General features: G+C 37.3%; 1 protein-coding gene across 5 annotated transcripts in view; it reads right to left on the reverse strand.

The window, feature by feature from the left end:
- Window positions 1-27,567, reverse strand: part of TAOK3 (TAO kinase 3) — a 229,518-nt gene that overhangs the window by 82,587 nt on the left and 119,364 nt on the right. For 4 of the 5 annotated variants that reach the window (XM_021923009.2, XM_021923010.2, XM_021923011.2 and 1 more), the window contains exons 3-9: window positions 24,911-25,124; window positions 15,530-15,601; window positions 14,391-14,492; window positions 10,339-10,384; window positions 9,162-9,258; window positions 6,662-6,775; window positions 4,809-4,900 (exon numbers count right to left, since the gene is read on the reverse strand). In XM_021923009.2, the coding sequence (XP_021778701.1) occupies window positions 4,809-4,900; window positions 6,662-6,775; window positions 9,162-9,258; window positions 10,339-10,384; window positions 14,391-14,492; window positions 15,530-15,601; window positions 24,911-25,030 (643 nt within the window). In that variant the 5' untranslated portion in view covers window positions 25,031-25,124. Of the gene's footprint in view, window positions 1-4,808; window positions 4,901-6,661; window positions 6,776-9,161; window positions 9,259-10,338; window positions 10,385-14,390; window positions 14,493-15,529; window positions 15,602-24,910; window positions 25,125-27,567 lie in introns of those variants that run through there. The other variant, XM_021923012.2, reaches the window with a different exon arrangement.

Here is a 27,567-nt window from a genome sequence, read left to right on the forward strand (position 1 = left end):
TTTTGCCATGTTGGTCAGGCTGGTCTCAAACTCCTGACCTCCGGTGATCCATCTGCCTTGGCCTCCCAAAGTGCTGGGATTACAAGCGTGAGCCACTGTGCCTGGCCAGGATATATATAGTTCTAACAGTATATAAAAGAACTTATAAAATTTTCATAACTGGCATCATACCGTACCTTTACTTTTGCAATTTTATTTGTTCACTAAATATTCAATGTTATGGTTTTGAGATTTATCCATGATGATACATGTAGATCCAGTTCATTCTTAACTATGATACAGTATTCCATAATTTATTTATACATTCTCTTTTGGATAAGAATTTAGGCTAGTTCTACCTTTTCTGGCTACTATAAAAACATTTGCACCCTTGTATGCACTTTCCAGTGTGTATGCATATGGAGTTCTTGCTTCCTTAGCAGTTTCTCCAAATTTAGTATTTGAAGACTTGAAACTCTTGCCAATCTCATCAATGTGAAATTGTTTCAAATTGCATTTCTCTAATTACTAATGAGGCTTAGTGTCTTCTGATGTTTGTTGTCCATTTAGGTTTCCTCTTCAATGAATTACTTAATCATATTCCTTTTTATTTTTATTTGAGATAGGGTCTTACTCCCATCACCCAGGCTACAGTGCAGTGGTGTGATCATGGCTCACCGCAGCCTTGACTTCCTGGGTTCAGGTGATTCTCCTACCTTAGCTTCACTTAGTGATATTCCTTACCCATTTCTCTACTGGTTTTTTGGCTTTTTCTTTTTTTTCCTTTTTTTTCTGAGACAGAGTTTCGCTCTTGTCACTCAGGCTGGAGTGCAGTGGCGCGATCTAGGCTCACTGCAACCTCTGCCTCCCAGGTTCAAGTGATTCTCCTGTCTCAGCCTCTCTAGTAGCTGGGATTATAGGTGTGCACCACTACACACAGCTAATTTTGTATTTTTAGTAGAGACAGGATTTCACCATGTTGGCCACGCTGGTCTCAAACTCTTGACCTCAGGTGATCTGCCCACCTTGGCCTCCCAAAGTGCTGAAATTATAAGCATAGCCAGCGCATCTGGCCAGCTTTTTCTTTTTCAGAAAGAAATTGTAGGAGTTCTTTATAAATTTTGGACCAATACTTTGTTGGTTAAATGTATTTCAACTACCTTCTCCTAGTCCATGGTTTATCTTTTAATGTTTGTGCTTTATATGGTTTTATATTTTAAAGTAGGAAAAGTTATCATATTTATCATTATGTTTTAAAAAACACTGATTAGAAAAGTTCTTCATTATACTTGAAAAGGTATTTTAGAGTAATAATAATAACACTAGGCCGGGAGTGGTGGCTCACGCCTGTAATCCCAGCACTTTGGGAGGCTGAGGTGGGTGAATCACGAGGTCAGGAGATCAAGACCACCCTGGCTAACACGATGAAACCCCATCTCTACTAAAAATACCGAAAATTAGCCGGGCGTGGTGGCATGCACCTGTAGTCCCAGCTACTAGGGAGGCTGAGGCAGGAGAATCACTTGAACCTGGAAGGCGGAGGTTGCCGTGAGCCAAGATCATGCCACTGCACTCTAGCCTGGGAGACAGAGCAAGACTCTGCCTCAAAAAAAAAAATAATAATAATAACAACACTATATGCCAGGCCATGTTCTAAGCATATTATAGATATTAATTAATCTTCATAACAACCCCACAAAGTGGGTACTATCATTATTTCTATTTTACAGATGAGGTAACTGAGGCATTGGGGGGCTTCTTCTAAATGTTTTAAAGTTTTGGGCATTTAACCAATCTAAAATTTATTTTTGTGTATGACATAGCTAGGAATCCAGTTTTAGTTTTATCATATAATTAACAAATTTCTCAGTATTATTTATCAAATGAGCCATCCTTTCCCCATTGATCTGTAATGACTTTTCTGTCTTATACCAAAATCTGACTCATACTAGAGTTTCCCAGTCTGTTCTATTGGATACTAGTCTTTCCCCGCACCAATACCATATGGATTTAATTATTATGGTATGGGTTTTGGGGCAGTGATTCTTCTGTCCAAATTCTATTTCTTCAAAGTTGTTTTAGCTAATTTTGGTCCTATGACTTCTGGGATTACCTTGTGAAGTTCTTTTTTATTATCTATCTATCTATCTATCTATCTATCTGAGACTGAGTCTCGCTCTGTCGCCCAGGCTGGAGGGCAGTGGCGCGATCTTGGCTCACCGCAAGCTCCGCATCTCGGGTTCACGCCATGCCATTCTCCTGCCTCAGCCTGCCGAGTAGCTGGGACTACAGTCGCCCGCCACCATGCCCGGCTAATTAGTTTTGTATTTTCAGTAGAGACAGGGTTTCACCGTGTTAGCCAGGATGGTCTCCATCTTCTGACCTCGTGATCTGCCCTCCTCAGCCTCCCAAAGTGCTGGGATTACAGGCGTGAACCACCGCGCCCGGCCTACCTTGTTAAGTTTTACGTAGTATTGCTGGCATTTCATTATAAGCCCTTTTTAAAACATGCAAATATTTCTGCTGAGTGGCCCCCAAAATCAATATGAATAACTTTGATCAATTTCCTTTGGAGTGAAATAAAGAGTAGCACCATATTATAACCTAAAAAAGAAATTAATCACCTCAATATCCATCAATACAAGACGAGTTAAATAAACTATGGTATATCCATGTAATGGAATAATATGATGCTATTAAAATGATGAAAAACATGTCTAAGTTAGTCATATAAAACAGATCTCCAAGATATTATTAAGTGAAAAACCAAAGTACAGAACCACATATATACATTACCTTGGGTGTGAAAAGGAATATAGGAAGTATATGTTCATGTTTGTTTGTATATTGACTAAGAAGATCTGGAAGGACGCACAAGTTAATAAAGTGGTTCCCTGCGTGTGTTAGCAGGGGTGGGGTAGGAACTGTGTAGGCAGGGCAGGGGTGGAAGAATACCTTTCACTGTATGTCTTTTTATGTTTTTTGATTCACAAACTTTGTGATTCTGCTACCTAATTGAAAAAAATAAGTAAATATTCAAATTTTCCTCCAGGAATTCTGTTTGTTTTTGTAAATTAATACTTCTTTAATGTAAAAAAAAATCCAGGCAAATTGTGCATTTTTATCATATGTCGTTTTTGTTGGAAGGGGTCAATGAAACATTGGCAATGTAATATAAAGTATCCCAAGTTGGTCTAACATTTTAGGAAGAGAGAAAACCGTAGTCTGTGAATCAAACTAGAACTCAGAAGTTCTTATAGGATCAATTTGGAAACCTGAATAGAATTACATGAAATTAATATCTTAAAAAATTAGATGAATAATTTTTTTAGGCCAGGCACAATGGCTCATGCCTGTAATCCCAGCACTTTGGGAGGCCGAGGCAGGTGGATCATCTGAAGTCAGGAGTTCGAGACCAGCCTGGCCAACATGGCAAAACCCCATCTCTACTAAAAATAGAAAATTAGCCAGATGTGGTGGTGCATGTCTGTAATCCCAGCTACTTGGGAGGCTAAGGCAGAAGAATTGCTTGAACCCAGGAGATAGAGCCAAGATTGCGCCACTGCAATCTGGCCTGGGTGACAGAGCAAGACTGTGTCTCAAAAAAAAAAGAAAAAAAAGAATTTAAAAAAAACTGATTTTTAAAAAGGTTTTAACATTTTTGATTTAAAATTTATGAAAATATGTAGATAAAGGCAGTATTATGCTGTAGCTAGCTCATACTGTCTTTGGAAGGCCCATTGTGCATATCTTTCCCCAGTTTCACATTTAGTGGATAGCATTGGCTATATTAAGAGTATCTATACCATGGAAATTGGCAAAGCTACAAATCAAGGCCTTTTCCCCTCTCCACAAGAGATTCATTTGTTAAATTTACCAGTATACCACTGGATAGAAGTAAGTTTAAGATATATTAAAGTTCAAAATATACAACCAAAGGAGAGATTCTGTGGCACTTGAGACAATTTTAGATAACTGCAACAATATTTGGGGAATAACTTCATGGCTGAGGTTTATCTTCTAACACAAGGTTTTCTTCACAATTGTGCTCTACATGGGTCAAATACAGTTTTAGAGTCAGATCCCTGATAAGTTTTCTATTACTTTTTCAGATTTCTCTAATACAAGTTGGAGTATAAATTAAGGTAATGGAAACTCCCATAAAGGTAGGACATATATTATCACTCATAGTATGGAGAATGGGTATTTTTCATATATTACTGTGTACTATTTTATATTTCATTTGTTAACTGCCATATCTGCTTCAACTCCTTCAATTAAATTAATAACATGAGGCTGGGCGTGGTGTCTCAAATCTGTAATCCCAGTGCCTTGGGAGGTCGAGGTAGGCAGATCATTTGAGGTCAGGAGTTTGAGACCAGCCTGGCCAACACAGCAAAACCCTGTCTCTACTAAAAAAATATAAAAATTAGCCAGGCTTGGTGGCAGGCGCCTATCATCCCTATAATCCTGCACTCAGGAGGCTAAAGCAGGAGAATTGCTTGAACTTGGGAGGTAGAGGTTGCAAAGAGCCAAGATTGCGCCACTGCACTCCAGTCTGGGTAACAGAGCAAGACTCTGTCTCAAAAAAAAAAAAAAAGAAAAAAAATTAATAACATGAAAACGTAGCAGAGAGAAAGCAATTTTCTGTGTTATAGAGTATAAAAAATACAATAAATTCATTGCCTAGCACACATATACCAGTAACTCATTAAGTAATAGCCAGATGAATAACTCCTAATTATAATGATTCTTAAAAATACAATGAAAATTAATCTGCAAAATAGAATTTTAAAAAATACAATGAAAACAAATAACTCTTTACTCACCCAATTCAATGCAAGTGATGCCAAGTGACCAAATATCAACTTTCCCATCATACTGTCCTTCATCCATAGCTAAGATCACCTCTGGAGCCATCCTACCAAACATAAGGTACAAAACTCAAGTTGTAGATTAAAAATAAAATTTCTCCAGTAAAGTGATTCAATGAAACAGCCGTTCTTAAGGGTATTCTGAAATTGTGTGCTAGAGAGATTATTTCCTTACACAAATAATTTTGAAAACCATTATTCAAAGTATAATCTACTTGGTGATTTACATGACACAATACATTATTTTCAATAAAGACTGGCTCCACCCCTTACTATCAGTTTGATCTCAGGCAAGTTACTTAACCTATCTGTACATCAGTTTCCTCTTCTGTAAAATGGAGATAATTCTCATAGCAACTTTACAGATATTTGTAAAGGATGAATATACATAAAATACTTAAATAATTACTTTGTAAAATCTGATTATATTGCTTTATATAGTTCCATAAAGTATTTTTCATATTGTTTAAAGTAATTAAATAAAGCAATAAATTTTTTTTGTTTTTTTGGAGACGGAGTCTGGCTCTGTCGCCCAGGCTGGAGCGCAGTGGTGCAATCTCAGCTCACTGCAAGCTCCGACTCCTGGGTTCAGGCCATTCTCCTGCCTCAGCCTCCGAAGTAGCTGGGACTATGAGTAGCTGGGACTACAGGTGCCTGCCACCATGCCTGGCTAATTTTTTGTATTTTTAGTAGAGACAGGGTTTCACCATGTTAGCCAGGATGGTCTCGATCTCCTGACCTCGTGATCCACCCGCCTCGCCCTCCCAAAGTGCTGGGATTACAGGCGTGAGCCACCGCGCCTGGCCTCTTTTTTGTTGTTGTTGTTGAGAGTCTCACTTTGTAGCCCAGGCTGGGGTGCAGTGGCGCCATCTTGGCTTACTGCAGCCTCTGCCTCCTGGGTTCAAGTGATTCTCATGCCTCAGCCTCCTGAGTAGCTGGGATTACAGGCATGCGCCACCATGCCTGGCCATATTCTTTTAAAATAATTAAACAACATGAAAAATACTTTATGAAGTCATATAAAGCAATATAATCAGCTGTTCCAAAGATACTAAAACCTACAAAAACCCCAGGTTGTGGTAATGGTTACTTTACATAATGCATCTTCATTAGGAGGGCAGGGGCCCTATCCGTTTAATATGCTTTGAACAGAACTGTACTCTATTATGATGTGTAAACTGTTGCTTGGTAAATGTTATTTGGTGATAGAAAAAAAAATTCAAAGACTGGCTGATTATTTTTAGTAGGCAAGTAATTTTGCAGAGATCTAAGTCATTCTGTAAGGCATAATTAAATTCCAACGTGTCTAGGAAAGGAAGGAAAAGAATCTGGAAAAGAATAGGGTGAAAAACTCTTGAGCCAGACTGACAAGCTAGTTAACCTATCGGAGAACTCAACAAAGACAAGAACTTGGATTTCTTTCACTGAAAGGTACCATCTCTGCTTGTTGGCTAGTCAGGGAAAGTGAAAGAAGCTGCCCTGTCCTTACCTGGAGGCTTTTGCCTCAAGAGAAAAGTTCAAAAGAAACTGCAAATGAAATCGAAAACCTGAACTTGGTCAGCGAATTGATAATCCTGCTCAGTTTACACACAGTGACACCAACCTTAATGACACAATTTAAAGTCACTGTAAATTTTATACTAAGCCAGAGTGTTTCTTTTTATGCCAGTGGGTTTTCTATCCTTCTCAAATGAAATCTCCTTTTGAGGCACATTGGTAAGACACTGTCACAAAATCGAGCCAAACCAGTACCATGAGTTCATGTATGCAGATTTTAAAACTATGTCATACAGCCTAATTCTACATACCAGTAAGGTGTGCCCACGAAGGAGTTGGCAGGAGAAGCCATTGAGGCGGATCCAAAATCAGCTAGTTTTACCTGACCTGGCTCTGTTAGAAGAATATTTCCTGCTTTAATATCCCTATAGGAAAAAATAAAAGGGTTAGAAAATTACTTTTCAATTTTGATTATGGAATAGGTCAGAGCATGCAATTAATAAGACAAAAAGTTTATTAAAAAACAAAAAACAAAAAAACACCTTGCTCAGATGGCCAGGAGATTTAGTAATTACTGTATGTCATAAGGGGCCCAGATTCCTGGGGGTACTTGCAGGTAGGTCACAGTAATTACTTAACGGTAGAGCTTTCTTCAGAGGGAGGGAATACAATGAGAAAAAAGGCAGACATGGCGAACAAGGAAACCTATTCAGCTGCTATACTTATAAAAGCATATTCTTAAAGGCTAAATCCAGTTATCAATAGTATTCCCTGTGCTGAGAAAATTGGTGCCAATCGTAACTGCTTTTTCTGCTTTTCCAAATTATGTGACATTTTTGGAGCCTAAACAAACCTGCAGTGATTCCGTATTGACCACCTACTAATAAACCTCAACTACACACATACCTTTTCTTTCTTGCCTGTGACCCTTTCTCTCTGCCTTTAATTGTAACTGCAACTCTAAGGCATTTGAGGTACATGTTATATAGAAGGTGATATTTTAAAAATAACTCTGTACAGTAAAAAGAAGACCCTGAAAGATCAAAACAAACAAGGATTAGGGGTTAGGAAATTGCATGTCTATTGTATTACTACAAAGAATTGCACGTGGTTACTACTAAAGCTAATAGAGGTATTATATAGTAAAAAGTTTGAAAACTCTAATTGAAAAAATTCATTTTTCAGTATGGTAATTGAGAATGAGAAGGTGTGGATGGATTCCTTATTCTTTTAAAAAAAGGCATGAGGTGTAGCGAGCACTAGAAACCATGAATTGGAAGTTGATGGTCAGTGAAAAGATAAAACAGAGAAGATGAGGAAAATTTATGTCAAGCTGAAAATGATAAGGTTCAAATGCTTCAAAATAACTTTTGTAAAAACTTCCCTTGAAAATTCAGTTTCCTTCCTCATGGTGACATTAGGCATTGGCAGACAGAACTAAAAAAAAATGCATTATTTATTTTTCTTCACAACAGAAACATGTATTTACTTATCTTTAATTAGGAGATTGAATTGCCTTTTAAATCAGAACAATAAAAATCTGAGACATAGTATATACTTTTAATTTTAAAAAACATTCTTTATAAGTATTTTGACTCTTCAACAAATTATTTTACATACTAAAGAAGATAAAGTATAATAGAGACTAAAACATTAAGTTAATGTCCAGATTAAGGTAATGGCGCAAAAAACTGAACTGTAGCTTTAAATAAGAGCAGGCAAACTAATCACAAGCAAGTTGGCAGTAGTATTAACACCTTGGTACCAAAGACATATATTTACAGAAAGTTGTCAGATCCATAGACATTATGATAATTTTATTTAATCAGTATTTATTAACATGATTAGGTTCACTCTTTGTCCTTCATTCCCAGCAGGATTTCGGTCTGCCTATCTTTAGGAAGTTCTGCTTTTGTGGTACCAGTAAAGTGGTCATGGCTACACTGGGGTGATTAAAACAGAAGCAAAAGAGGAACCATAACCCAATAGTTTCACTTCTTCCTAGTAAATGCCAGTTGTTTTCTTTCATTTGTGAGGCATCTCAGATTCTTTACACCTACCTAATATTTCACTACTCCTCCCCTCATTCACTAATGTAACTGTACTAAAAGTTCATTACTGAGAGGAGGAAAGATTGGTAACATCTTTCTCTAGAAGTTAATGGGGGGAGGGAGGTTGCAGGGAGGAGAACGGTGTTGTGGTAGAGAAAATACAGGGCAGAGAAAAGCCCTAGAATAGGAGTTAAGAAACTTGAGTTTCAATCCTTAATATATTACTTAAGTTCTGTGAAACTCTGGGCAAGTTAAGTCTTTCTGAGCCCTGGTCTCTTCATCTGCCAAAATACAGTAAGGATAATATCTTCCTAAGTATCCATATGAACTATACAGAAATATGAAATATTTTAAAGTTACAAAATAGCATATATTTATATAAGACTAGCTTGTTATTTGTAATAGGAAGGGACAATAACTCTGCTAAGAGATAAATATGTGCAGGGAAGGTTAATTTTCTTTTCTTTTCTTCATGATACGTATCTAAAGACTGCTGGGCCCCTTTTCAAATTTCCCTGCAACACTTAGCCTGGAGAACAGTTACCTACTGAACAAAGATGATATAATTGTGGATACATAGGAGAGAATAAGAGATAGAAGCTAAATTCTGGCAACTTTATCCTTCATATCCAGAAGCAGCAATCTATTTGCTTCCCATAAATGCTTAGGCAACTTAAATTGGAGCATGCACTAATTTTCAAGGTTCCTGGAATAGACAGTCCTGTAACTGAAATGAAACATAACTGGTCTCTAATCTTACCTATGAATCAATGCATGAGAATGTAGGTAGGCTAGTCCATGCAAGGCTCCATGAGTAATGGCAGCGATCTCCACTTCCTGAAGTGGTTTTTTATGAACTGAGGAAGGGGGAAAAAAAAAAAAAGTCAGTAGATGATCAGTTTCATTCCTCATTTTATTATTTTATACAGCTATACCAGACTGAGTTACATACTTTCTCACATGACAATTTGAGAACACATTCACCTAAATATACAGGATACAGATTTTCTATAGAAGAGAATAAGTGATCAGACAACAGGAAACCCAAGTGCATCAACACAAATGCCCCTTCAAAACAAAAATAAAACAAAGCCTGATATTCCTTAAATGATGTATTGTTAATTTACTTATCAGTTGCAAGCCAAGTCACACTGATTCCAATTAACCAGGCCCAAATTAACCAGTCCCTTCCAACATTTTAAATGTCTGGAGTGTTCTAGGTTATATTATTCTCCCCTGCCTCAAAGCCATCTTTAATTACCCCTTCAAACTACAGGTTTTCATTATTTGTGAAAGCAGCTAATAAGCAATTTCTATTCAGAGATCAACAGTGATTTAATTTTTTTTTTTTTTTTTTTTTTTTTTGAGACAGGGGTCTCACTCTGTTACCCAGGCTGGAGTGCAGGGTTCCAATCAAAGCTCACTGCAGCCTTGAACTTCTGGGCTCAAGTGATCCTCCTGGCTCAGACTCCTAAGTAGCTGGTATTACAGGTGTTAGCCTCTGTGCCTGGCTCAAGATATTTTTTTTTAAAGTAAATTTTTAATACAGCCTCTGGTTATAGCAGCATCTGCAGAGAGGAACTGGGTCAGTAAAGATTTCTGAAAGGGTGTAATATCAATATAATGTGAGACTGTCTCTCTTTCACATACATCCATGAATATGATGTTTTTGGCTACACATACTGTATCACATTAGCCAAACATTTTGGTAGTACCTGCCCTGGATGGGCCATGAACTAAAACAGCAGGAAGACTGCTAACATCACTCAGACACTTTCAGTGGCATTGAAGAGATGAAGTGTGCATAGCTTATCCACACAACCCTAAAGCCCAAGCCATCGTTCAATTAGTCTGCCCAAACTACACTTTAGTATGGTGGTAGATAATATTCTGATAAAAGTAAAACAGAAAGGAGAGTTTCATTCCTTCTTTCTTACCTTCTAATAAATCAGAGGCTGAGCCTAAGCAATATTCCATCACCAACTATAAGAGATTAAAATAATATTCAGAATAATGAAAGTTAATTTAAAAACCACTGAAACCAACTAACCAACCAACCAAGGAACTAAGAATACTAGGTGAATAAATATTCTGATCTACCTCAACTTGGACTGAATTTTCGTCATCTGGCACTAATTGATTTTTATAATTTTCATCATCTCACTTTTCATTATTTCTTGCTTGAAATTGGCCTAAAGATTATTGGGGGACTAGATATAGAAATATTTACTATAAATGGTGAAGCCAAGATTGCCAATTCTGTATTTCACTACTGTATTTCAAAAAGGATTCAGGTGACTATGTTGCACTATAAATTTGTAACTCAGAAAGTGGCAAACAAATACATGAGCCAGTAAAATCTATATTGGGGTTATACCAGTTACATAAAATAAACCAGTAAGTAGTAAATTCCTTTTTCTCACACTTCAAAAAGTTTTAAACAAGAAACAGATATAATTTTGAACTGAATCTGAAGATGTAGCCTGCTATGTATCATTACATTACCTTAAATCCCTGAGATATATGTGTTATTTAAATTTAGATCTTAAAATATTTCCAGAATAATACTATAATACTATTGATAGGCTGGGTGCAGCAGCTCACGCCTGTAATCCCAGCACTTTGGGAGGCTGAGGCAGGCGGATCACCTGAGGTCGGGAGTTCAAGACTAGCCTAGTCAACATGGTGAAATCCCATCTCTACTAAAAATACCAAAAATTAGCTTCGTGTGGTGGCTTGCACCTGTAGTCCCAGCTACTTGGGAGGCTAAGGCCGGAGAATCGCTGGAACTCAAGAGGTGGAGGTTACTGATAGTTATTGGGTTTGCAATCTGTGGAGCCTTTCTAAAAGTAAAATGAGAAACCTCTTTCTTTACTCTTTTTTTTTGAGACGGAGTTCACTCTTGTTGCCCAGGTTGGAGTGCAATGGCACAATCTCAGCTCACCGCAACCTCTGCCTCCTGGGTTCAAGTACTTCTCCTGCCTCAGCCTCCCGAGTAGCTGGGACTACAGGCATGCACCACCATGCCTGGCTAATTTTGTATTTTTAGTAGAGACAGGGCTTCTCCATGTTGGTCAGGTTGGTCTCAAACTCCTGACCTCAGGTGGTCTGCCCACCTTGGCCTCCCAAAGTGTTGGGATTATAAACATGAGCCACCGCGCCTGGCCTCTTTCTTTACTCTTATCCTAGATTTTTAGGTGTCCAAGACTACTGATTTGTAGTCAAGGTCAAAACTATCATGGCTCAGCAACCAATCTCCACACACACATGCAAGCATTCACACTCCTACAAATTATTACTTGGTTATTTAAAAGAATAGTACATGCTTATTATGAAATATAAATTTCCTATAATAAACTAGACAAAACCAATATCAACATATTGGTTCCTTTCATTAAAAAAATTAATGTGAAAATATATTTATATATATTATGTACCTTGCATTACTGAGATAATTTAGAATATGAGAAGTCTAGAAGTTTAAAATTTAGAAACTATTATACTTTTGTAGTTATATATTATAAATATCAATATATCAATATCAATACATAATATGAACATATTAATATTATAAATATAAGTGTACTATCTCTATATTATATGGAATGCAATTAAATTAGATATAACATACTTATAATATTATAATAGTTACATATTACATAAAATTATGTCTTATATGTTATAGTTTTACAGTTATATATTTATGTAGTGTGTACTTTGCATTTCTGGCATAATTTAGAACAATGAAAGGTTTAGAAGTTTAAAATTTAGAAACCATACTATAGTCTTATAGTCTTCTGCTTGACATTAAAAACAAACAGATTCAGAAACATTAAACTTATTTCTTATTAAGAAATGGAAGATTCCACATGAGTAAATGTTATAATGAACACTAGCCTTTATGTGCCCTACTTTTTCTTTAATCAATTTTGATGGAAGCATTTCTAAATTTTATCACATAATTTTCTAATTTTTAAAAGTAACTGAATATGCATATGTAACCTCCTTAAACCGAGTACATGAAATGTGAATATAGAACTTTAAAATTGAATAGAATGAATATGTTTCTAGCTGCATTAAATTTTTTAAATTACATGTTTAAAAACTCAGCATTTTTGTCACAAATATTTTTTCCCCTATTATTCTGTAACACAAAGGCACCTGAGCTGGTTGTTTGCTCCTGACACTAAACAGCTCTGGCTGCTCTGCCTTTAAATTATTAGGTCTGCTTTCTAGCTCCCCTGACTTTTTCCGTATGGTCAAATTATTCTTGTGACTGCTTGTATGCATGTATCTAGCAGCTCAGTTCCTTACAGCTGTTTCTGATTGGTCTATCAGATCAGTTGTAGACAGAAACCAGGTAGCCAAGCTTATTAGCAGTCTATATAATCTAAGAATAAATGAGTGGCTGGGTGCAGTGGCTCAGGCCTGTAATCCCAACAGTTTGGGAGGTCAAGGTGGGTGGATCATCTGAGGTCGGGAGTTTGAGACCAGCCTGACCAACATGGAGAAACCCCGTCTCTACTAAAAATACAAAATTAGCCAGGCATGGTACTCAGGCGGCTGAGAAAGGAGAATCACTGGAACCCAGGAGGTGGAGGTTGCGGTCAGCCGACATTGCGCCATTGCACTCCAGCCCGGGCAACAAGAGCAAAACTCTGTCTCAAAAAAAAAAAAAAAAAAAAAACAACAGAGAAAACAAGCTTCAAGTAACAGTGTGGAGGATTTTCTGAAGACTTGAAATACATGAGATTTTAGCACTTGGATTTTGTAACATTTATTCTGCCTGCTTGAAATCCCTTTCTTGACTCCTTCAAGACAGCTGAGATTGCCAGAGAACTGATTTCTAGATAATGAGATACTTCTTTGATTAATTTCTTATTTTCAGAATGGAAGCAATAGCTCTACATAAGAGTTGCTTGAACAGAAATGTGTAGGTTGTATACTGTTTGATAGTCTCTTTAGGAACAAAAATTCCATTCCATAATTAGAGATCACATATAGGAAAGGAGTTGGTATATGGTAAACAATAAATTTTAGTTAAATTGGAGTTTAAGTAGGAATGTACAATTTGATAAAGTAGAAAACATAACATTTTCATGTCCTAAACGTGCCAACCTAAAGCCAGAAATACAATCATACAAAAATATACTAAGGGCCGAGCACAATGGCTCATGCCTGTAATCCCAGCATTTTGGGAGGCTGAGGCAGGTGGATCACCTGAGGTTAGGAGTTCAAGACAAGCCTGGCCAACATGGTGAAACCCTGTCTGTACTAAAAATACAAAAAATTAGCTGGGTGTGGTGGCGTGTGCCTGTAGTGCCAGCTACTTGGGAGGCTGAGGTTCAAGAATCACTTGAACTTGGGAGGCAGAGGTTGTAGTCAGCTGAGATCGCACCACTGTACTCCTGCCTGGGCAACAAGAGTAAAACTCTGTCTCAAAAAAAAAAAAAAAAAGAAAAAGAAAAAAAAATATATGTGTGTGTGTGCATGCATATATATACACACACACACACACACACACATATATATATCACACTAAGATGACAGAGTGTAACAAAAGTCTTTTATTTTAATCATATGGTGGCCCCTGTTTGGTAAAAATCACATAGCAATTAAAACATCAAGGACAATTCCAAATATGGGGGAACTGGAGTGGAGGATAAGAAATGACAAAGATAAAAATTCTAGGATGAGAATATAAGGCTGGGCCTTTTACTTTTACAAACATATAATTATAAAATGATGTCAACTTTTCACCATCTCTTTTCGAGTGTTTATAGAATGGAATTTCCATACGCTAGATATCATTTAATCTTATGGAATGTATACCATATGACACACCAAGGTATTAACAAATGTTAAATACTGATAACAAAAGTTAAATGGAACAGAAATGAAATTAATAGTTCTATTATCAAATAGATAATAGAAAAAAAGAAAAAAAAGGTAATAGTAAAAGAAAGATAACAGAGGTCCTTCGACTTACCCAAGCAGTGTGCTCTTTCAAGTAACAGCCTTTGTACTCAATAGTATTAGGATGCTTCAATTGTCGTAAAAATTTAACTTCCTTAAGAATATCTTGCCATTTCTATTGAAGTCAGAAAGGAAACATTTTAATTTAATTTTTGATAGGAAAACAGTATTTCCTATCAAGCATACATATATATTATTTATATTATTATAAATGGACATAAAGTAAATGTTTAATAAATGAAGAAGCTATTTAAACATGTTATTTATATCTCTTTTTTTTTTTTTTAATTGAGACAGTGTCTTGCTCTGTTGCCCAGGCTGGAGTGCAGTGGCGTGATCTCTGCTGCCCAGTTCAAGGTTCAAGTGATTCTCGTGCCTCCCAAGTAGCTGGGACTACAGGCGTGCACCACCAGACCGAAGTAATTTTTTTGTATTTTTAGTAGAGATGAGGTTTCTCTGTGTTGGCCAGGTTGGTCTCGAACTACTGACCTCAGGTGATCTGCCTGTCTCAGCCTCCCAAAGTGCTGGGATCACAGGTTTGAGACACTGTGCCTGGCCTAAACATGCTATTTCTTTAGTTTGAATACATGTAAACACAAATCTATCACCAAAAACATTACAAAAAAGCCATTACACATACCTATGTTCTGGTCTACAAAATAGTTTTTTTTTTCTCTTTTCAGGCACCCAGGCTAGAGTACAGTGTTGCAATCATGGCTCACTGAAGCCTTCATGTCCCAGGCTCAAGTAATCCTCCCAACTTCAGCCTCCCGAATGGCTGGACTGTAGTCACACACCACCACACCCAGCTAGTTTTTTTGATGTTTTGTAGAGGTGGGGTCTCACCATATTGCTCAGGCTTGTCTTGAGCTCCTGGGCTCAAGTGATCCTCCAGCCTTGGCTTCCCAAAGTGCTGGGATTACAGGCCTGAGCCACCTCAACCAGCCTGCAAAATAGTTAATTGAGCTAGAAATTAGCCTTTTTAAAAATAATTATGAATGTTCACACATTTTTTATGAAAAACTCCAGAATCTTTTATTATATGCTCCACAAGAAGGAAAAAAAATTGTTCTAAAAAAGGTTTAAAGAATTTTGTTAATTTCATACTAACTTGCTTATTTCAGTTTAGGTGTACAACTGTCTCTATCTTACCTCATGGGTCTGCTTCCCACTATAGGACATCTTCTTAATTGCCACCACTTCATTGGTATGAGCATTTGTAGCCTGTGTTAAGAGGGTAGAAGACAAAGAAAAAGAATTAGTGATGTTTCAGCCAATTTAACTTAAATATTTGACTAGAGACTATTTATTTATATATTTATTTATTGACAGTCTCACTCTGTCCCTCAGGCTGGAGTGCAGCTCACTGCAACCTACACCTCTTGGGTTCAAGCGATTCTCCTGTTTCAGCCTCCCAAGTAGCTGGGATTACAGGCAGGCACCACCATGCCAAGCTAATGTTTTTTGTATTTTTAGTAGAAAGGGGGTTTCACCATGTTGACCAGGCTGGTCTTGAACTCCTGGCCTCAAATGATCCACCCGCCTCGGCCTCCCAAAGTGCTGGGATTGATTACAGGTGTGAGCCACTGCACCTGGCAGCTAGAGACTTTTTTGTTTTATTTTATTTTTGGAGACGGGAGTCTAACTGTGTCGCTCATGCTTGAGTGTACTGGCACGATCTCGGCTCACTGCAGCCTCCGCCTCCTAGGTTCAAGCTATTTTCCTGCTTCAGCCTCTCAAATAGCTGGGATTACAGGCACCCACCACCACGCCTGGCTAACTTTTGTATTTTTAGTAGAGACAGGGTTTCACCATGTTGGCTAGGCTGGTCTCAAACTCCTGACCTCACGTGATCCACCTGCCTCAGCCTCCCAAAGTGCTTGGATTACAGACGTGAGCCACCGTAACTGGCCTGATATTATTATTTAAAATAATATCTCCGTACTGCAGTATCACAGTTCAAAGATGCTTCAAGTTTTGATAGGTTAAATAGACATTTCCACTCCCATTTTAATGTATAGTTTTTCTGTATCCTTTTCCGGATACATGCAAAGATTGTAATATAAAAAATGATTAGGGTTTAATATATCAAACCAAACAGAAAATGTCATATTCCCAAATTATCCATACTGGCTTCACCTTGTAGACTGTCCATCAATGGAGAACCAGTTAAATAAATAAATATGATATGACCATATAATGAAATAACCACTTAAGGAATGAGGTAATCTATGTGCAATGTAATATGAAAGGATGTTAAAAATGTTTTTGTCATAAACAAGCTATAAAGTAGAATCCAATTTTTGCAAAATAGTAATAATGTGAGTATATGTGTAGAAAAAAATCATAAAAGAATTTATACCAGAATATATATCAATGATAATCCCTGGAGCAGTGCTATCTGATAGAACTTTCTATGATGATGGGACAGTTCTATTTCTAGATTGTCCAACAGAGTAACATGTGAAATGTGGCTAGTGTGACTGAGAAAATAAATTTAAAATTTTATTTAATTTTAGTTAACTTAAATTTGAATAGTTAATGCGCCTACTTGCTATTGTATTGAACAGTATAGCAGAAAGTAAGATTAATCCTAAGGGGGACTCTTGTTTTCAGGATTACTTACATTTTATAATAAGACTGTATTACATATAAACATCTCTACATTTATGTATATATGTGTATTTTTTATCTATAGAGGTTGCCTTGTCTCACATCTACTTGTCTTCTCCAAACTCCAAATATAACTGTTCATTGAAAGTACACATGAAAACCATTAATAATTCAAGTAATAGTCTTTTCCTCTCAACTTACTCAAGATATACATACTTATGTATACACACACACACATTTTTTTTTTTTTTTAAAGACAGGATCTTGCTCTGTCATCCAGGCTGGAGTGCAGTGGTACAATCTCAGCTCACTGCAACTTCTGCCTCCCAGGCTCAAGCGATCCTCCCACCACAGCCTCTTGAGTAGCTGGGATTACAGGTATCCACCACCACGCCAGGCTAATTTTTATATATGTAGTAGAGACAGGGTTTCACCATATTGGCCAGGCTGGTCTCAAACTCCTGGCCTCAAGTAATCTGTCCGCCTCAGCCTCCCAAAGTACTGGAATTATAGGTGTGAGCTACTGCTCCCAGCCTCAACTTATTTAAAATATTTAAAACTATTAGTTTTCTTAAAATTTTCACAAAAATAAATACAAGACATTAAAAGACTACCTCTGCATCAGTGCCATAACCCTAATGTAGGTAAGCTATTTTCCTTCTGTGATATTATTATCACTGTGGACCAATAAACCTATCGCAGTGGTTCTGAAGTAAAAGATTGGAATTCATTCACTGATAAAGTCAGGTTAACAATTTTAGAGAAAAATTCATAATCATTTTCTTAAATACAACTAATTTAAAATGAACCTCCTCAGATAAAACAATGGTTTATGATTTTTAAAAATGGTTAATTCAAACAATAAACAATAATGTACTATGTAAAAATAATTTGACCACAGATTCTTACGGAATGTCAAAATGAAAAAAAAAAAAAACCCACAATAACATACTACAAGAGATTTTTTTAAACAAGCATTAAAAGTACCTATTATATATTAATGAGTTATCCACTAGTCATAATTTTCAGATCTGCAGAACTCCACAAAAGCATATTTTAGATATTTTATTGATTTAGAAAGTACAGACTGACTTTTGTTAAAAACAAAAATCTCTCACACTGTTCTGGCTTTTAAACTTTAACACCAAACTGTGCTTATACAGCAATCACAAATAAAAGCTGATGTAAGTTCAGTATTACAATGAAGGTTAGAGGGACTATATCTGAAAAGCAGATATTTGAGGCATCAATATATATAGTGCAGCTTAAGGAGCCTGGGAAAGATTTAAGAAATATTGAGGCAACGAGAAATTTTACCTTGTGAGGTTTTAAAAAATAATTAACCATTACTAAAAAAAAGAAAAGCCCACGAAATAAAATCAGATAGTATTATTTAATTGCTTATTAAGGCTATTTATAATCAATGCTATATTTGGACCTAAAAACATGAAGAAATAACCACCCTAAAATAAAAATATATTTCATACATTTATAGGATAATCACTGACTAGAACTTAATGCTTCCACTCACTTATACATCCTAATGTATAGGCAGAGACTTGCAATTTGAAAAACATTTCCATGTTGATTATTCTATAGATGTGAACTTTTCAGTGCAAATGTTGATTATGCTATAGATGTGAACTTTTTATACTGGCTAAAAGTCAAAACATGCTAGATTGAAACTTTAAAAACAAACAAACAAAATCAATGTTTTAGTACAGAAAAAGGAAAGTATCAATGGGGTCTCAGCTTTCCAGTGCATACAGTATTATGAATGTCTACAGCCTCTATCATTTCAAGTTTTATTCTTGAAACTGACATTCATGGTCTCAGTAACTATTCCAATAGTCTCAATGGTCTCAGTAACTATTACCAAGACCATTGATGCAAGAAATACTTATTAAGAGCTTACTATTATGTGTTTATATTTTTAAACATTTTACAGCTATACCTTTTGCTATTTTATAGACAAATATAAAAAATTATGTTAATTTAGGAGGCAGGTCAGGCATGGTGGCTCACTCCCGTAATCCCAGCACTTTGGGAGGCCAAGGTGGGTGGATCACCTGAGGTCAGGAGTTCGAGACCAGTCTGGCCAACATGGTGAAAGCCTGTCTCTACTAAAAATACAAAAGTCAGGAGGGCATGGTGGCACACGTCTGTAATCCCAGCTACTTGGGAGGCTGAGGCAGGAGAATTGCTGGTACCCAGGAGGCAGAGGTTGCAGTGAGCCAAGTTTGCGCCACTGTACTCTAGCCTCGGTGACAGAAGCCTCGGTGACAGAGACTTTGTCTTAAAAAAAAAAAAAAAGGAGGCTGAGGCAGGAGGATCACTTGAGCCCAGGAGTTTGGAACCAGCCTGGGCAACATAGCAAAACCGTCTCTACAAAAAAATTAAAACCAAAATTAGCTGGGTGTGGTGGCACACGCTTGTAGTCCTAGCTACCTACTCAGAAGGCAGAGGCAGTAGGATTGCTTGAGCCCAAGGGTTCAAGGTAATAGTGAGCTATGATCACACCACTGCACTCCAGCCTGGGTGACAGAGTGAGAGACCCTGTCCCTAAATAAATGAATAAATAAAAATTTAAAAAGTGAAAAGCTTTTCTTTTTGCCCTATTTTTTGATCCCTAACTAAAAGGTAATAATATCTAGAAAGACAGAACTAAACTATTTGCTTTAGGTGGGTTATGGATAATATACTGAGTTCAAAAAAGGTGATCTAGAAACCTGCAACCTTTAGAGTTGTGTTTAGGTGAATACAAAAATGAACATGCTCAGTCCTTTTTTGGTGTGTTTTCCTTTAGTACAGTTTCTTACTATTTCATTTGTTAATGCTGCAAATTTATTTTTAATTTTTTAAATTTTTTTTAGAGATGGGTTCCCACTATGTTGTCCGGGCTGGTCTCAAACTCCTGGGCTAAAGTGATTCTCCCACCTCGGCCTCCCAAAGTGCTGGGATTACATGCGTGAGCCACAACGCCCAGCCAATTATGCAAATTTCAAAATTACTTATGTAAATCCAAACACACAGAAATATTTCATCAAATTAAAAATTTCTATTTTCTCTGAACATAACATATACTCTCAGCTGATTGATTTTACAAGAGCTGTTCCAGTTTACAATTCACACTAAGTTTATTCCCTGGCAGCATTTAGTGTAAAAGCTGTGACCTACGGAGGCTAACAGAATTATAGTGTTTAGGCATAAAAATACAAGCAGCCAGACTCTAGTGTTTATGGCCAGCATGACTATGACTTATGAAAAGTACTAATTAGCAGTACCAAGTTCTCAGAGTTCTTCATCATTCACTCATTCAACAAATACTTACTAGCTGCCCACAATTTATCAGGAATTGGGCTAAGTGCTAGGGCTAAGATAGTGAGTTAATATGCCCAGTACCTATCTCACCTCTAGGAGGATAGACAGTAACAAAAATAAAATGATAAAGGCAAAATGTAAAACTGCATTTGTGATATGTGCCACAAAGAAGGGTATGTGTTACTTTGAGAACCAACAATGGTGGATGTGACTTAGGGAGGTCAGGAAAGCCTTCCCTGAAGAAATGAGGTTTAGGCTGAGAGCTAAATGATGAACAGGAGTTAGGAAGGTGAAAATAGAAGGGAGAAATTGTTCGAGAGAGAACAGTTTATGCAAGATTCCAGGAAGGATGATCAGAAGAAAGGAATCAGAGCTATAGCAATGAGAATGAGAGAGAAGATAGTTCAGGTAGAGATGGGGTCTATGAAGGACTTTGTGGGCTGGCTATAGTAGGGATTTTGATCTTGGCCTAAGAGCGAGGGAGAGCCCCTAAAGGCTTTATAGGGAAAGGGGATGTGATCAGATTTACATTTTTTTTTCAAGCTCATTGAGGTATACACAACAGACTAAAGAAAGACCAAAGCAGGCAACCATAGTTGTCCAAATAAGAGATAACAGAGTTCGGCTGGGCGCGGTGGCTCACGCCTGTAATCCTAGCACTTTGGGAGGCCGAGACGGGCGGATCACAAGGTCAGGAGATCGAGATCATCCCGGCTAACACGGTGAAACCCCGTCTCTACTAAAAATACAAAAAAATTAGCCGGGCCAGGTGGCGGGCGCCTGTAGTCCCAGCTACTTGGGAGGCTGAGGCAGGAGAATGGCGTAAACCCAGGAGGCGGAGCTTGCAGTGAGCTGAGATGCGGCCACTGCACTCCAGCCTGGGCTACAGAGCGAGACTCCGTCTCAAAAAAAAAAAAAAAAAAAAGAGATAACAGAGTTCTTCCTGGTTATAATGGTGTAAGTAACAAAAGGAAAAATCTATTAGCAGGGAGTAAGAAGCAACATATATAAATATTACTTTAGCCAACAGGAAAATCCATTTTTAGGATACTGCCGATGTGACCACTACAGATAAAACGTTAAAGCTTTTTGTAAGTTTTATAGTACAGTGTCAGTTAATTCCCTTTTAATCTGTTTTTTAGTGCTTTATGGGTATACATAGGCCTGTACTTTTCACATTTATATACAGGCCCTATACAGTTAATGATTACGTTTATCACTGCCACTCTGGTACCTGTATCATTCCTCTAGTCTATCATTAGCAACAAATAATATATATTTAGTGCCCACTGTAAATGGGATCGTGCCAACCTTTAGAGTTGTAAAGAAACATTAGAAATAGTCCTCATCTTCAAAAAAGCACATACTCTAGCTAAATAGACAGGGCTTAGCCCAAAAAGCAAATAAATCACTAGGTCTTCTGCAGCCTACTACAAGGTAGGTTTCATTTTGCCACTATTATGAATGGCTTTTAGTAAGTTTCAAAGCACGTGTGGTTTATTGTAGTCATTCTGAAATATTAGCACTTTAAGAAGGGTTTGGTTGCTTTTTAAATGAGAAGAGTCAAATAGAGACTGACTTTTGCCAGGAGAGATTCTGAGAAGATGAATTGGATTTAAAGTAATAGAAGAAAAGAAAGCAAAGATGACTGAAGAATGCATCTGTAAGCAAAACAAACAGGTCACAAATGAATATATACAGAATGTTTACATTTTTAAAAAGTTCAAAACTAAGCAAAACAATTCACATTGTTTAGGAGTACAGAGTAAGTGGGTTATAAATATAAAGAAAAGTAAGAAAATAATCACCATAAAAATCAGAATAGTGGATACTCCTGAGGGGAGGGAGAGGGTTCTGACTGAAGAGGACATAAAGAGGGGCTTTTGGGATGCTGGCAGTATTCTATTTCTTGACCTGGGTGGTGTTTTTACATAGAGATTTACCTTTTAATTCTTTCTTAAGCTATATATTAAAATATATATATATATTGTGTATACTTCTTTATGTATACTTATGATAAAAACGGTTTGTAACAAGAGGGTCTGTGACTAAAGAAGACAGAACTTTGGGCCTTAAATGCTATTCTGACTACACACTAACATGGGAGTGTTAACTAGGAAATTAGCACCCTTTCCAGCCAAAACGATCTTTTATCGTATTTAATGACAAAATATACTTCAGTGGGAGCCAAGTTATTGATGGCAGTTAGGGAAGCAGAAGTAATGGTAGGGCTGAGCATAGACACAGTGGTTGAGAAGCAGTTTAGAGAAAATCCAGGATGAAGATTTGGCTAGAAGCAAAAGGACAAGTAAAGATGCGATTCATAAAATCTCATTTGGAAGGACAACTAAAGATAAGCCCTATCCAGATGGCAGAACATAAAGGACGACTTAAAAGGAAGAGGCAATACTGTTTGATTACAAAAAAATTATTTGATTACAAGTTTGGGGAAGTAGGTAATAATTAGTACTTAACTTATTATTTGTTTTAATGGACTATTATGCTTAAGGAAGTATCTGTTACTTTAATAAAGCAACTAAGGTTATCAAGATTAAATTAAATAACTATATATTCTGGCCAGGCACGGTGGCTCACGCCTGTAATCCCAGCACTTTGGGGAGGCTGAGGCGGGTGGATCACCCGAAGTCAGGAGTTCAAGACCAGCCTGGCCAACATGGTAAAACCCCCTCTCTACAAAAATACAAAAATTAGCCTGGCATGATGGCGGGTGCCTGTAATCCCAGCTACTCAGGAGGCTGAGGTTGGAGAATTACTTGAACCTGGGAGGTGGAGGTTGTAGTGAGCTGAGATTACGCCAGCACATTCCAGCCTGGGCGACAGAGCAAGACTCCTTAAAAAGCAAGACTGTCTTAAAAACAACAACAACAACAACAAAACAGGGCCCGGCGCAATGGCTCACACCTGTAATCCCACCACTTTGGGAGGCTGAGGTGGGCAGATCACGAGGTCAGGAGTTCAAGACCAGCCTGGCCAACATGGTGAAACCCGGTCTCTACTAAAAATACAAAAATAAGCTGGGCATGGTGGCACATGCCTGTAATCCCAGCTACTCGGAAGGCTGAGGCAGGAGAATTGTTTGAACCGGGATCCAGGAGGTGGAGGTTGCAGTAAGCCGAGATCGTGCCACTGTACTCCAGCCTGGGCTACAGAGCGATACTCTTGTCTCAAACAAACAAACAAACAACTGTATTTTATGTAATGAATTTCAGGTGAATAAGCTGTGTTAAAATTTTGGCTATCTGTTTTTCTCATCAGAAGACAGTCACATTCTTGTAACTAAAACTGATTCCAGGGGGACAGCCTTGTACCCCTTAACTGAAAATACTGACTTGACATGATTGCCACTAAAAATCACTGTTAGTTCCTTTCTCTGAATAGTTGTCTGTTCATCTGTTTATTTGTCTATCCATCTATCCATCCATCCATCCACCTACCCACCCACCCACCCAGTATTTATCAAATTCCTACTACTGTTTTTAGGTAGTAAGCATATACTAGTTCTTGAGAATATAACGACGAACAAGATAGACATAACTCCTGTCCTCATGACACTTGTTATTTAGGGAAGAAGACATATATAAAGCAAAAAATCATATATGTAATTGTTTTATTACAACTGTGATAAATGCAACAAAATATAAGCACAAGATGTTATGAAATCATAACATATTGATTTAGGGGTGGAGGCTTGAAGAGTAAAGGGTATCTTGCAAAAGTAACACTTAAGGTAAAACTTGTAGGATGAACAGACAGGGATGGGGATGTAATGTGCAGAGTTTCCTAGGGGGGAGGAATAGCATATACAAGGCTCTGAGGCAGGAAAGAGCTTAGCATACAATGAAAATGCACAAAACTCAACTTCAAGCTCTTAACTTTTTTTTTTTTTGAGACGGAGTCTCACTCTGTTGCCTAGGCTGGAGTGCAATGGCATAGTCTCGGCTCACGGCAAGCTCCACCTCTCGGGTTCATGCCATTCTCCTGCCTCAGCCTCCTGAGTAACTGGGACTACAGGCGTCCGCCACCATGCCTGGCTAATTTTTTGTTTTCGTATTTTTAGTAGAGATGGGGTTTCACTGTGTTAGCCAGGATGGTCTCGATCTCCTGACCTCATGATCTGCCCGCCTCGGTCTTCCAAAGTGCTGGGATTACAGGCATGAGCCACCGCGCCTGACCAAAGCTCTTAACTTTCTTATACTAGTTTAATAGGTGAGTCAGTTCATATAAATACCACTGAATTGAATAAAGCCTAGGATTCTGGAACTGGCTTTTCAGCAATGACTATTTGCTTCTACTGTAGATATCATTTAATTTATAGAAAAATCACTGAAACCAAGCTTATTTTACGAGCAATAGCTATATGTAGAGAACATGTTGAGTTCAAACTTTATTTTATTTTAGTTTTTTGTAGAGACAGGGTCTTGCTATGTTGCCTAGGCTGGTCTTGAACTCCTGACCTCAAGCGATCCTCCTACCTTGGCCTTGCAAAGTGCTAGGATTACAGGTGTGAGTCACCATGCCAGGCCTAGAGTCCAACCTTTCTTAATCTGATCTATCTAAACAACTCTTTTAAGTACTTACAAAATAAACTGCTCCAAAACTTCCATGTCCAATTTCATGCAAACCAATAAAAAGTTCCTCAGGATCATCTTTGTAGAATAGATCGGCAATCTCTGGGTCCTTCAACACCCCTTTACGCATGATGGCCAGTAGAGCAGGCACTCTGCTTTTTGATATCACAGTTAGCTTTATTTCTCATGGACAATTTTCTTGGGGGGGCGTAAATCTTCAGTACCTGTAGAAAAATAAGATTTGCCATTAAATTATTTCTAACACGTTTTACTTGGTGGCAATACAAATACATGCAAATATTAAAAAACCTCTTGGTCTCACAACTCAATAACAAAAGGACAAAAAAACCCAAATAAAGAACGGACAACGGCCAGGTGCAGTGGCTCATGCCCGTAATCCCAGCACTTTGGGAGGCTGAGGAAGGCAGATCACCTGAGGTCGGGAGTTTGAGACCAGCCTGACCAACATGGAGAAACCCCGTCTCTACTAAAAATACAAAAAATTAGCCGGGTGTGGTGGCGCATGCCTATAATCCCAGCTACTCGGGAGGCTGAGGCAGGAGAATCACTTGAACCTGATTCAACCTGGGAGGCGGAGGTTGCAGTGAGCCAAGATCGCGCCACTGCACTCCAGCCTGGGTAACAAGAGCGAAACTCTGTCAAAAAAAAAAAAAAAAAAAAAAAAGAATGGACATAGGATTTGAATAGACATTTCTCCAAAAAGATACACAAATGACCATTAACATATGAGAAGATCCTCAAACATCATTAGTTATTAGAGAAACGAAAATTAAAACCACAGTGAGATACCATTGCATACTCACTAGGATAGTGATAGTCAAAAAGTAAGATAAATGTTAATGAAAATGCTGAGAAATAGAGCCCTCCAACACTACTGGTGGCTGTGCCATTTTAGAAACAGCCCCGCAGTTCATAACAAACTTAAATATCGAGTTACCATTTGACCCAGAGTTTCCACTTCTAAGGACACGAAAGAAATGAAAACATATGTTCACACAAAAACTTGTGCACAAATGTTCATAGCACCATTATTCATAATAACCAGAAGGTGGAAACAGCCCAAATGTCCATTAACTGGTGGAAGAATAAACAAAATGTGGTATATCCATATAATGGAATATTATTCAGCAATAAAAAGGAATGAAGTATTGGTACAGGCTGCAACATGAATGAACCTTGTAAAAATTATGCCAAATGAAAGTACCAGTCGCAAAAGACCATATATTGTATGATTCCATACACACAAACACACACACACAATTTCCAGAATAGGCAAATCTATAAAGACAGAAAGTAGACTATTGGTTACTTAGAGATGGGGGGTTTGGAGGGTGATAACTAAAAGGTACAGGCTTTCTTTTCAGGGTGATGAAAATGTCCTAAAATTGACTGTGGTGATGACTGCATAACTGTGACTATACTAAAAATCATTCAATTATACATTTTAAGTGAGTGAAGGGTATAGAATGTAAATTATATTATAGAGATATTACTAAAATTCATTTTGGTGTAATTAATGTTGAAATAATAATGGTTGGTATTTATTAATCGATACTATGTGCCAGGCAGCACTAAAACCTTACATATATTATCTCCTTTAATCCCTACAATAGCTTCATAATATAATGACTTTATTATCTTAATTTTATAGAACCAACTAGGACTTTCATGGGCTAAACTACTTCCACATGGTCAGAAAGCCAGTATTTGTCAGGACCGCAATTAAAACTCAGATCTAACAGCAAAGCCCATGCTCTTGATTGACATGTGGTATATTCATATAGAAATACAGGCAATTAAACAATTCTTTACTGACTACTAGAAGAAATTACTATCACTTGTAGGCTAGGCTAAATGCCCATGTAAAGAGGCAAGTTATTCTGCTGCTACATAAAACATTCTGAAATCAAAGTTTCTATTAATAAAAGGGTATCATTTTGATATGTTCATATTGATCTGCCAATAGTTACATACATTTATTTGACATAGACTTTTTTATTTTTTGAAAAATATAGAAATGTTAAAAATCATCTATATTTTTCATTTTAAATAACCTCTGCCCTCATACCCAGATAATCATTTATTTATGCCAACATTTCAACTTATTGCAGGATAGTCTGTGTTTCTTCCTTGACCAGCTAGATAACCAAGATAGAAATTTGGCTTTGTTCAATAAAACTATTTTTCAAAACATGGGCCAGTGGGTCTCATGCTAGGAGAAGAGGAAAAAGAAAGTAATTAATTGAAGAAGTAAAACTGATAGTGCTAAGAGGTATTTTTTTCTTGAGACATAGCAGCCATAGGTGACAACATACATTACTTCATAGAGTTAGTCTAGTCATTTCACTAATATACATAGATCATCAACCTAAGGATCCACCCCCTTCCCCAACTCATTCTTTCATTCAACAAATACTGCTGAATGCTCACTATCTGCCATATCCTGTACTGAGTTTTGGAGGTAGAATGGGATGTGGTTCCTGTCCTTAAAGGGCTTAGGAGTCAAATGGACTTATAGACACTAAATTATAAGGACACAAATGGTAAAATGGTTGTAACTGATTGGATTATGAGGGGAAAGCAATTGTTTTTTAATATAAGGATATTATAGGGTGACCCAGCCTGTTTTTGACTTAGACGTGAAAA

Source organism: Papio anubis, chromosome 9, assembly GCF_008728515.1.
Source record: "Papio anubis isolate 15944 chromosome 9, Panubis1.0, whole genome shotgun sequence".
In the NCBI taxonomy this organism is placed as follows: domain Eukaryota; kingdom Metazoa; phylum Chordata; class Mammalia; order Primates; family Cercopithecidae; genus Papio; species Papio anubis.